Source organism: Papaver somniferum, unplaced genomic scaffold (genome assembly GCF_003573695.1).
Source record: "Papaver somniferum cultivar HN1 unplaced genomic scaffold, ASM357369v1 unplaced-scaffold_139, whole genome shotgun sequence".
Lineage (NCBI taxonomy): Eukaryota > Viridiplantae > Streptophyta > Magnoliopsida > Ranunculales > Papaveraceae > Papaver > Papaver somniferum.
In genome coordinates this window covers 1,062,650-1,075,171 of record NW_020623156.1, presented here as the reverse complement: position 1 = coordinate 1,075,171, position 12,522 = coordinate 1,062,650, and the positions used below count along the sequence as shown (strand labels likewise).

The window sequence follows — 12,522 nt, the reverse complement described above, 5'->3', positions numbered from 1 at the left end:
AAGGTGATGTTGTCTCTATCAGCTGAATAAGAAAAATGGAACAGTACAGAATTAGTTTACATGACTCATTCTATGCGATGCTCATAGTTAGAGATTAATGGAATTTTCAAGGTGCGGTGGCAACCTTGGTGATGTTTCTGATCCTCCTGAACTCTTGCATTCTCCTCATTAGTAAAAGGCTCATCAATACGGTCCAGCAACTGCTTAGAGATAAAAATAACAGTACTAAACAAAAATTTTATTATTTCACCAGTAGCCAAGGAATTGGGATGCTGGCCTTGCTCCCCATTTTGATGATATTCCATTCTGCATAAAACAAAAAGGTTTCCTCTATAATCATAGATCAGAAAAACGAATCACAAATGCAAAACCATATGTATCAATAAAACAATAATCAAATTGAATAGCCCTAACAATCAAATATGAAAACTAAACACAAAAGAAATCTTGCCAAAATTACAGAAACCTTACAAGAAAAGGAAAGATAATAAGGATTGAAAACTTACTCTTTCTCAAATTCCATCATCAGAAAAAAAAAACCCCGGAAAAAGAAATTAGCATATCAAAAACCCAAATTAAAGAAAATCCATTTTGGAATTGAAATTACAGATAGAGAAGGAGAGAAAATATACCTGCTTTGAGCTTCTGGAGAGTGACGAGAACAAGAAAAACCAAATAAATCCGAAGTACTGTGTAGATCTGTAGACAAAAACTTATGAAATAAAATTCCAAGAATAATTTATGATGATTTATGGAGCAATAGACTAAAAAGGTGAGGAATGGAAAACTAGGGTTTATACCTTTTAATGTCTGCGATAGAAAATTAGAGACTTCAAGTCTTGAAATAATAAGGATTTCGAAATTTCGAGAGAACGAGTTATAATTCGAGTAGAAGATTAGAATTTTTTAGGGTTTATAGAGATTTTCTTTTTTCTTCCATTTCGGAGAGAAAAAACTGAAAGTGTTCTATTTGAGAGTATCCAAAAACTTTGGGTGCTTGGGCGAGCTTTGTGGGCTTTCAGAGGGAAATCCGACCTTCACAGATAATGTTGGTTTTGTCCATCGGCGCGTGTGATATCACGTGAAGTAACACGATTTAATTTTTTTTGTTTTTAAAAAAATATCATTATATTCACTTATATTTATTTATAGATATTGGTGCACCAAAAGGGAGTCAAACTTTTATTAAATACTCTATTTTGCTCATATTGCCACACCGATGTGGCATAAAATAGATTTATTGCTACAGTTAAAAGTTATATGAGGCAAAAAGGTATTCTTTTGCCTCGACTATTTATAGGTGTGGAAAAAGCTCTCACCTAATGCCACACCTGTTATGCAGTGAGGCTAAAACCTACCTATTACCTCAATCTTTGTTGATATGTGGCAAAATAGTGTAGCAATAGACTCATGTTCTTGTAGTGAAACTAGCTTGGTTGCCAATGCTCAGGTTTTTTGTAGTGAGGTTCGGACCCTATATTTGCACTTCAGTGTTCATTGCTGACACCGCCTTCGGTTTTGAATACAGGGAGTGTTGAAGTGAGGAGGAAGTTGAGGTTAGACTGATAAGTACTATTAGTAGTGTAATTACCTCCTGAGCAGAAATTTCGAAGAAAAGTTGGTTTTGTTAATACACAAACTAAGTAGTTGATTATGAATAACAATATCACTAAGCAATAACCCATTCTTGATTTGTTGTTTTTTCTTTTGATCTTTAATTGAAACACCATGGTGGTGGTCAATGATAAGGCCAGAATCGCTAAGATCGATTTTCGTTGGCATTGACTGTAACTTGACTTGAAGAAGCTTATATTAGCTCTTTAATTTTCTCGATGCCCAGTCCCATCCGTCCCAGTCACTTTACGTGACAATTACGTCGATGCATGATTGATCATATACTGTATGTTTGTTGAAACACGAGGATAATTTGTATGTGTACAATATGGGTTCACTTATCATGAAAAGCATGTAATTATTGAGTGCATGGGACACTTATTTGGTATTTTCCTTCACATGTCGGGATTTGGATTCCTTGTCAAACAGTTGGATGATTTGTCATAGATGAAGATACCAGAATTCGGTGTCCTGTTTCATCAGTGATTTTGTCCGACAAACCAGTGATAAAAAAAGTTTGAGAAAGAAAATTAAAAAGGCAAGTTGCCAAGTGAGGGTGGGGTTGGGGTGGCAAAATTGTAAACGCATGTTGCCACATCAGTTTGCTCATAAAACAAAATGCTGTTTTTTACCTCCTCTTATGTCATTGTTAATTTTGCTGTTGTATAGTATTTGTTTTTACTGTTTTACTGATATATATCCTTTTAAGTGAAACTACAGAGTTGAACTGCAAAGTCATCAGTAGTAGGCCTTGTAATATTGCAGTGTACTCATTTCTGCTTTAACACTTTAGACATTTTTGCTTTTTGACTTTAGACCTTGACCCCCAATAAATTCCGCAATGGAACTCTAGCGAGTGTGAACGACAGATACGACTGAACAATTAATCGATCTTTAGCCTATGCCCCAGGGTACAATCAGTTGACATTATACCCTACAAGAAAATTGATTGTTCGAAGCACTTTCTCCACTCATTGACTGGAATTGCTACAATCAAGATATTGACCCTGCAAAAGTCTAGACCAATTCAAGTACATATGATTCAAGGTATCAAGCGAGCAAACCATTCATGAAAGCAGGTATCCAAAAACTTAGTATGGCTAGTTTTTTTGAGGTGTTCGTCAAAATTCTTTCTCTGATTCTGATATGCCATGGCTTGAAAACTAATGCGATAACGGATGTTTTTCACGGCTTTTGTTCTGGAGGTCCTATCACCTCTAATACATATCAGTCAAACCTTAATTTTCTTCTGTCTTCTCTAACAAATTCATTTAATAAAACAATCATCCGTAATGGGTATTACAACTACACAGTTGGTCGAAAGCCTAATATCGCATATGGAATGTATCAGTGTAGAGGTGATATTACACTAGATGAATGTCGATACAGTGTCTTTTCATCCGCAAAAGAAGTACTACTTCGATGCCCCGACATTAAACAAGCAATCAGTACATACAAAGAACTTGTTGTTTTGAAAGTGTCTGATCAGTTATTCTTTTCGATCATGCAAGATAAACCATTATTTACTCTCCCTAATGCAAGATCGGTTACAAATCCGGAAGAGTTTAATCCACAATTCGATAAACTAGCGAATAAACTTGTATCAGAAGTTGCATCAAATGGTATTTCCTCTACTTCTTCGTCTTCAACTAATAAAAAGTTGTACGCTACTGGAAGCATAGAGGTTACACGCTTACAGAAAATATATGGGCTAGCTCAATGCACTTCTGATTTATCAGTTAGCAATTGTACTCGATGTCTACGTGGGGAAATCGATGATGTTCGGAAACGGTTTAGAGGGAGAATAGGTGCCAGAGTTATTTGTATGAGTTGCTTTTTCAGATATGAGCTGAATCCTTTATATCTACCCGATACGACTCCATCACCATCTTCATCTCCGATGAACCCTCCATTGACAAATGGTAAGTGCATGCGTATATTTTACGGAGTTCCTTGTTTTAGATGGTTTAGTTTGGAGAAACGCACAAAATCTGGATTAGTATTAATTTCTATGTGAATCTTTTCATGTTTTGCAGCAACGCGAAAGATTTCACTTAAAGTGTTGGGTGTTATAGTTGTTCCTTCAGTTATTGCAGTATTATCGATCATAGTCATTTTGTTTTATTTCTGCATAAAAACAAGAAAGAAAGCGGTAAAGGAAACTGATGGTAAGCTTTCTTATTAATTCCTTTATTTCTATTCACAACCAATTGAGTTCCAGGATTAGCTCCGAACTGGGTTTCAAAGTTAAATCTTACTAGTCATCAGTTCTCTTAACTCTACTTTTTTTTGTTGCAATTTTTGAAGATATTGATGAGATTCAAAGTGCTCAGTCCTTGCAATTTAAATTCAGTACCATAAGCGCTGCAACACAAAACTTCTCAGATGCTAATAAGCTTGGGGAAGGCGGATTTGGTACCGTATACAAGGTACCAATAGCGATACTAAATGCAACAGCGTTGGTTGAATTTTATGGTGGCTCTATTACTTATCAAACATTCCGGTACATTTATTTCTTTCGGGTGTCGTTGTTGTCAGGGTACACTCTCAGATGGACAGGAAATAGCTGTGAAGAGATTGGCTAAAAATTCAGGTCAAGGTGAAGAAGAATTTAAGAATGAAGTTGTATTACTAGTCAAGCTACAACATAAGAATCTTGTTAGACTTCTGGGGTTCTGTTTAGATGGAGATGAAAAGCTACTTGTTTAGGAGTTTATGAAGCATGGAAGCCTCGATCAATTCCTATTCGGTTTGGCCTCTCTCCATTCTGTTATTGCTATTTGCCACACTGAAAAACACTTAACAAATCATAATGCTTAAACAATATTACTTGTTGAATATGCATATAGATCCCATTAAATCGACACACTTAGATTGGGGAAGGCGATACAAGATTATAGGAGGTATTGCCAAAGGACTTGTCTATCTTCACGAGGACTCTCGACTTAATATTATTCACCGGGATCTTAAAGCCGGAAACATATTATTAGGGGAAGATATGGTCCCCAAAATTGCAGATTTTGGGATGGCTAGGATTTTCCTGGTGAATCAAAATCAAGTCAGTACGAAACGAATTTGTGGAACTTTGTAAGTATTATTTACCTATTCGCGCGTATGTCTTTGTATATGCATCTGAACATGTAGTTAATTAACTGCAGAAGGAAATTTTCCACCTGATTTTGCAGTGGCTATATGGCTCCTGAGTACGCAATGAATGGCAAGTTCTCCGTGAAATCAGATGTCTTTAGTTTCGGTGTCTTAATATTAGAGATTCTATGTGGAAGAAAAAGCAGCTCTTTCGGAAAAGACGATGATGCAGAGACTATTTTAAGCTATGTGAGTCTTGACTGCATACATATTTAACTTGTCACTTTAGAATGGTAAATAAGTCTGATTTGTAATTTCATTAATAAAACCCCATATTTTGTAGGCATGGGAGCTTTGGCAAGAAGGTAAATATCATGAATTTTTAGATCCCATACTGAGAGAAAGATATTCAACAAATGAAGTGGTGAGATGCATCCAAATTGGATTATTATGTGTTCAAGAAGATGTAGATGATAGACCAACAATGGCAATGATCATCCACATGCTTAATAATCACTCAGTCACACTTCCATCACCTTTATCACCATCCGCGTTTTTGTTACGTGATGAGAAAAGAGGACCCAACATCCCTGCTAGTGCCAAAGAAGCTGACAATGTAAGTGTGAATGAGGTGACGGTGACAGAACTTTACCCCCGCTGACACGGTACAAGCCACATTTGGTAGTTCAACTCGAGCTCTGGAAAATATGATTTAGTTTCCACGAATTTATCGTTGTGTTTATCATAGCCAAATTACAAGAGGAATATATACAATAATTTATGTTTCCCATTATATGAATCTAAAATGAGTAATTTCAGCAGATAAAACTAAAGTTGAGACAAATATATTGAAGAAGGATGCATAATTTTTTAGTTTCTAGCTTATAACACTAATAAGAAAAACACGTACTAAAAACTCTGTAAAGTTTTTGTAGTTGTAAGAAATCTTACAACTACACTCCACTGTAACTGATTCAATCTCTAGGTGATCATTATGAATTCTTATTTTATTAATTGAAGATTGGGATATTTACAAAATAGATTCAAGTATTACAACAATTCTACTTGAAACCTAGATTCACTTTCTCTCTCTCTCCCTATTTCTTGATCAAGACTTACCTTAGAATCCTCCAAGAAACAATGACTCTCTCCTTTATATAGGATTTTACATAGTGGATGACAACTAAGAATCCCATTATTTTCGGGATCACTATGCAACATATTTGCTCATATACAATCGGTCATCTTCGCACAGCATACTTCTTCGCATGATTCTTCACACTTTACTTGTGACTTTGCTGACATTATCTGGTGCGTCATCTCAACTTTGTTGTGTGCGACGCCCTTCGTTTAGGTTGTATTCTTTACTTCGCGTAGTTATTAAAGTGAACGAGCCTTATCGTTTTATTCTCACCCCAAATCTCCACAACTCAAGTTCCGGGGTCGGTGTAGCCTTCCCTTGAGTCATGACTTCTAGGTTTCTCCAACTATGACGTGCGATAGGTCTTACTATATTGCCTCTTGTATATAAGCGAACTAGGGTGCACGCCACATTTGGATTCCTAGCCAATCTGATAATAAATATCATTTTCTGTAACCTTTTATAAAGGTCTTATTATAAAGATTTCTCTTTTTGTTTTCTTATTATGGATTTATCATATGAAATTAAAATTTCTCATTCCAATCTTTAAATTCTTACAACTGTAGTACGTAAATGTTGCTATCGAATCATCTTATTCGAGGAAAATCAGGTACGCTATTCATTCTACTCATTTACCTTCTACACGTTTTGAATCTTCTTAAGTTCGCATATGTTTTCCAGAATATTCATTTGTATCACCATTGAGTTGGCTTTGTGCGAAAGTCATTGTGCCCTCCAATTTTTGGTATTTTTCCTCCACGTTTTCTCTTTCCATAGAACTTGGCTCTCCAACTTCATACACCGCATCGACCATCAATCTCTCTGCTCTTTGACTATCTGCTGCATATTTTTTTAAATTTATTCGCTTGAATTCTCTTGCTTCGCATTTGTCAACATCAATTTCATGGCAATTTTTACTTTCAATTGTATCTCCTCTTATAATGCCAACACCCTGAGGTAGAGGAAACTTAAAGTATTGATGAAATGTTGCTGCAACAACTAATATTCCATGCAGCCATGGTCTTCCAATGAGAGAATTATAGGGCGACTCGACATCCACTACAGAGAATGTGATATTTGTTGGTAAATTTTGTAGAATTATTCGCATAGTCACTTCCCCCTTTGGTTTGTTCGCAGAACCATTAAAGCCATAGATTTTGTATGTTGAAGGGATTAACTCATCATCTCTCCCTCCCATTGTTTTATATGTATGGTAAAACAGAATATTTACAGAACTTTCCGTATCTATAAGTATTCTATTTATCCCCCAAGTATTCTTCTCATTTTCTTCTTCATATTCTTCCAATGGTTTTGGATTAATTCCCAATTTCACCACTAGTGGGCACTCATGTGATGATCTTCCTTCCGATATTTCATCTGCACTGAACGATATTTTCTGCCTTTGCCAGTCCTTCAAAGGTGATATTTTTGCCAAGTTGAAAATTTCCCTTCGTTCAACATCTCTCGCATATACTCGACTTATGACATTATCATGAAAATCTTCTATGTTTCTGAACGAGTGTATGATCGAGTTACAATATAAATTCTTTGCCTTCGCACCCACTTCAATAACAAATGTACTCCTTTCCTTCTCCTTTGCATATGTATTTCCTTGAGGTGGAGGTGGTGGTGGTGGTAAATTCCTTGGTTGTTTTACTAAGAAATGGTCCAACTTTCCTTGCTTAATCATTCACAATATAATCTTCCTCACATTTCTACATTTGCTTGTTGTGTGATCATGGAATCTATGATAGACACAAAATTCTTTACTTCTCCTTCCTGGTGGCGGCTCTTCGCCTATATTATGTGGTTCTGGAATATCATCCATTAAAAGAGAGGCTTCCCATACTTTATCCACTGTAGTGTTCAACTTTGGAAAATTTATATGTTCCCACATTATTCTTCCAGCTTTCTTGTTATAATGTGTTTGCTAACCTGCAGAGCTTCTTGGTTGAACTGTGTCAGCATCTCCATAATTTTGAAGTTGCTTGTCTCTGCACTCTTTATTAAACTCTGCTTGATTTGCACTGCCCATAGACACTAAGTTTTGTTCCATATATGCATTATTCCTTCCTTGAGTTCCCTGCGATGTACTCGCAACAACATTTGTCATCCTCGGAAGTAGACTTGTATTTCCACCTTTCAAATCAGATATTGCAACTGGGTAAGATTCCATATCTCTTTGCTTTTCCTCAAGTGCTATATATTCTTCTTGAAATTCGCGAAGCTCCGACATTGTTATTGTATCCTTTATTCTGAAGATTTGGGTATATAATAAATCTGTTGCAAATAGAGCATTAATGAATGCAAGAATAAGGTGTCGCTCATCCACCCGTCTTCCCATTTCACTACACATTGTTCTCCAACGAGTCGTTAGATGACGCATACTCTCATTTGTTCTTCTGTGAAGTCCGAATGCAGTCTCAATCCCTGGTCTTGATAGATTATTACTTATGTATTTCCCCAAAAAGACATTTTGTAGATGATGAAATGAACCAATGGATTCTACAAGTAGGCATTCAAACCATTTCAAAGCTTCTCCTGCTAGACTTGCAGCAAAATATTTGCACATTACTTCATCATAAATTTCCCACTACAATAAACATCTAGAATAAGCTTTTACATGTTGTATCGCACATGCGCTTCCATCAAATATATTTGTAAATGCCAGTAAACTACACTTAGATGGTATCGTTGCTCTTTGAATTTCTTTTGTAAATGGAGTTTTTCCAGCTTCCTCCACTTCTTCCTCTAGTTTTGTTCTTCCATCATTTCTCTTAGTAGTCATCATTTCTCTTAATTCTGCCATCTCCTTAAGAATTTCTTCACTTAAGGACTGATCCAAATCCTCTCGCATGGGTCTCTTTAATCTTGCTTGTCTCAATCTATTCTCATGATTGTTTTGGCGTATTTCCTCTTGTATCTCATGTTGTTCAGTTTCCTCTCTTCTTCGCCTACGCCTTTCAGTATTTGCTTCAATTTGTACTCTATCAAGTCTTTCCTCATTGCTTGTGCGATCATATCGATGTCTTGATATTTCTCTTTCTTGTGGAGTAATTTTACCTTGATCTATATATCTATGCGATGACGCTCGCGTCCCCTTACTCGATTATCAATATGACGCAATCCGTTTTGTAACTCTCTTTCTTCCAATTCTTCCCTTCTTCTCTGTCTACCTCTCGCACATGAAATCTCTCGTTCACGCTCATATTCGTCTCTCAACATTTCTCTACCATGTAATATCATTTTTCTTTGCCTTGGATCCTCTTTTTCCCTTTCACAATTATTATTTGCACGACAAAGAAGTTCGTGTGGGTGTTCATATCGATTAGTTGCTAAGTCAATTACACGTCTCCTTTCCCTTTGATCTTCCAAATTTTCATCTTCTTGCGAGTTTTCTTCATTGACTTCCATATGTTTCCTTCGCCTATCATTTCTTCGATTAGATTGGCTCTGTCGGGAAGAACTCATACTGGATCTTGACCTTGAGTGTGTAGCACTTCTTGACCTTTTTTCTTGTAATCTAAGATTATCTTCTCGTAAATCATCATTTTGACGGATTAGATTCGCACGCTCTTCTTCTTCTCTCTTTCTTTCAATTAGTAATCTTTGCCTAAGCTCTGCAATCGTCATATTTCCTTCACTCGCTGTAATTGGTTCTTCGTTCCCAATTCTCTGTCCTTCCTCTGTGGAATTCGTCATCGCAGTATGGACACTCACTCTATCATAATCTATATCATTATTCTGTCCTTGTTCTCGCTGTGATCCAATTGGAATTTCTGTTCTTTGATGTTCTTCCATTCTTTCCTCTTGTTGCTCAAGATTTGTAATTCGTCTTCGTTCAGCAAGTCTGTTACTTCTTTTAGTTGTCATTCCTTGTTCAACAACAGACTCAATCCTTACCATTTCTATTTTAGATCTCACTTTTTTCCTTAAAATCTATGATATACTATCAGGAATTATCATCCAGAGTTGTTTCTAGCGCCAAAAATGTAGTTGTAAGAAATTTTACAACTACACTCCACTATAACTGATTCAATCTCTAGGTGATCATTATGAATTCTTGTTTTATTAATTGAAGATTGGGAATATTTACAAAATATATTCAAGTATTACAACAATTCTACTTGAAACCTAGATTCGCTTTCTCTCTCTCCCTATTTCTTGATGAAGACTTACCTTAGAATCCTCCCAGAAACAATGACTCTCTCCTTTATATAGGATTTTACATAGTGGATGACAGCTAAGAATCCCATTATTTTCGGGATCACTATGCGACATATTCGCTCATATACAATCGCTCATCTTCGCATAGCATACTTCTTCGCATGATTCTTCAAACTTTACTCTTGACTTTGCTGACATTATCTGGTGCGTCATCTCAACTTTTTTGTGTGAGACGCCCTTCGCTTAGGTTGTATTCTTTACTTCACGTAGTTATTAACGTGTGCAATATTTAACTCCTACAGTTTCGAATCAGGCTTCTTTTTAGCTGGTTGTGCTTTTAAATTTTTAAGGGAAACTTGGCTGTTCATGTGAGGAATTGCTTCTACAGATCTTATATTTCCTGGGTCAACACTGGCAATTCTCTTTACAGTTCTTGTTTTTGGATCATAGCAGCACAAAACACGTCCAGACCGCCAATGGAGCCAAAATAAAACTTGATTGCACTTTGTAAACGAAATTGGATCACGAATAAAACTACATTCAGGCCTTGCCAAGGAATGCTAAACTCTTTCCACCATTCCCAATCAGTATCCTTCGTGTTGTTGGTATCTTTGAAAGGGAACTTATTCTTGTTCTTTTTGAATGACCACAAGTCTAGACTTCTGTATTCCTCACTATGCGCAACATAAAGATATCCTTCCAATATCTTGACTTCACATAAGCCCCTCTCACTATGTGAACGGGGTGGCTGTGGTCAAGGTAGTCGAAAATTTTCATCTGCTAAATCGAAAGTCACAACTCTCCACTTTAAAGTGTCCATAAAATAGATCACACCATTTCCTGCCACTCGGGGAACATTATAGAATTGAATAGGGATATCTTTGACTTTGATGTTTCTCCACCCACCGCCACAATTTCCAAGGGTATAAACCTGTACCTTTCCACTGGGGTTTGCATATGAGTAGTAAATTCTAACAACCTCATACTCGTTAGTTTTGGGAAGGTAACCGAATCCACTCACTATATGACAATGTTCTTGAGATAATTTTGGAAGATTAATGCATTCTCCGGGTGTAGGATTGCATATATAAACCGGATCATAAATAAAAGGGTTATCATTTTCCGGAACTGAAATACACACCAAACCGTTGCAAGAGCCAACTATCATCGGTTGCTCATCTTCTACCATCTGTATGGGAGGGAGATTAATCTTTGTAAGTACTTCGTGAGAGAATTGACCTTGATCATTCATTACCTCTTCGTAGTATCCATAGTAGAGCTGTGCATCGGTTTCCCCTCTTAACGCGACCAAGAAAATTAGACCCACCTTGTAACCAGAGAGCAGAGTTTTCCATGTTTTACATACTAATTTGCAATTCAAGACAGAACTGGCTGGTACATGATCAGAAAGAATTGTGTATATGATATCTGAGTTAAGACTTTCCATTGAATTTTCAGAACAAAAACCCTCATATCTGAGACGACTGGTTGATGTATTCTACAATTTATAGGAAAACTAAACATAAACTAAACATTCACAGTTTCCTTGGTGTATCTAATAAGAAGACTTTTATATTTGTGGAACTCCCTGCCGACGATGATTTATATTCATATGGGGATTCATAGAAGACTCGAAATAGCTGGCTTGCTATTTACTCCAATGGAGTACACAACCTTTTTAATTGTAGTTTTACTAGTTTTCATTCTTGTTGTTTTCCTTCCAATTTTTGTATTTATATATGACATGCCATTTAAACATGCATGCAGTGCCAAATTTGAAACCTAAAGCTGAATATATCATGGACTTCAATGACTCAAATGGCTATGTACGTACTCATGCATGTACAATTTTCAGCTGTCCACTTTAGTTCGACGGAATAAGAAAATTAAGGCGGATAAATACATTTTTTGTTCTCCAGAAAGCGACCGCAAGAATATTAAATGGCACACTGATCTGTGGGCTGAGATAGAATGAGCGAAACATGTTATGGTTAGCAGTATTTGGTGGCATTTTGTTGTTGAGAAATTTTAGTATGCGTTACTTGAAGTAACTTACTTCCTTTAAGCTTTTCTTCCTTATCTGAAAAAGCCATCTATAAAGAAAAGAGTTATGTCAGTATGGATCATCTCGATTTAGAATTATAATTAGGGTTTAATTATCAGTAGTCATGTTTCTTCCACTGGAATGGAAGCTCGGGGATTAGGAAAAGCTCAGGAGTGTTGAGTATAGTAGTCAGGTCACTGTTGACTTTCGTTGACTCTCTAAATCAAGCTCTTTTCTATTGACGGTTATTTGACTCTCCATATATACTTTTCGGTTAGTCCTATAACAGTATATTGAATATTCCATTAATCTGAAGAAACATTATTGTTCTCTCTAAACTTTCTCATGGTATCAGTTAGGACTGGTCCTTCTTTATCAAAAATTTTCTAAGATTTTTTCGTCAATCTTTTGATTCATCTTCATCATCTACAGATCCGTCAATCTTTTGATTCATCTTCATCATCTACAG

General features: G+C 36.3%; 1 protein-coding gene and 1 pseudogene across 1 annotated transcript; one reads left to right on the top strand and one right to left on the bottom strand.

Moving 5' to 3' along the window:
• Window positions 1-2,674: 2,674 nt before the first annotated feature.
• Window positions 2,675-5,621, top strand: LOC113335196 (annotated as a pseudogene).
• Window positions 5,622-10,763: 5,142 nt separating this feature from the next.
• Window positions 10,764-12,102, bottom strand: LOC113335226 (F-box protein At3g07870-like). The gene is made up of 2 exons (XM_026581344.1): window positions 12,052-12,102; window positions 10,764-11,507 (listed from the first exon to the last, which is right to left on the bottom strand). The coding sequence occupies exons 1-2, from the start codon at window positions 12,100-12,102 to the stop codon at window positions 10,764-10,766; spliced, it is 795 nt and encodes a 264-aa protein (XP_026437129.1).
• Window positions 12,103-12,522: the final 420 nt, after the last annotated feature.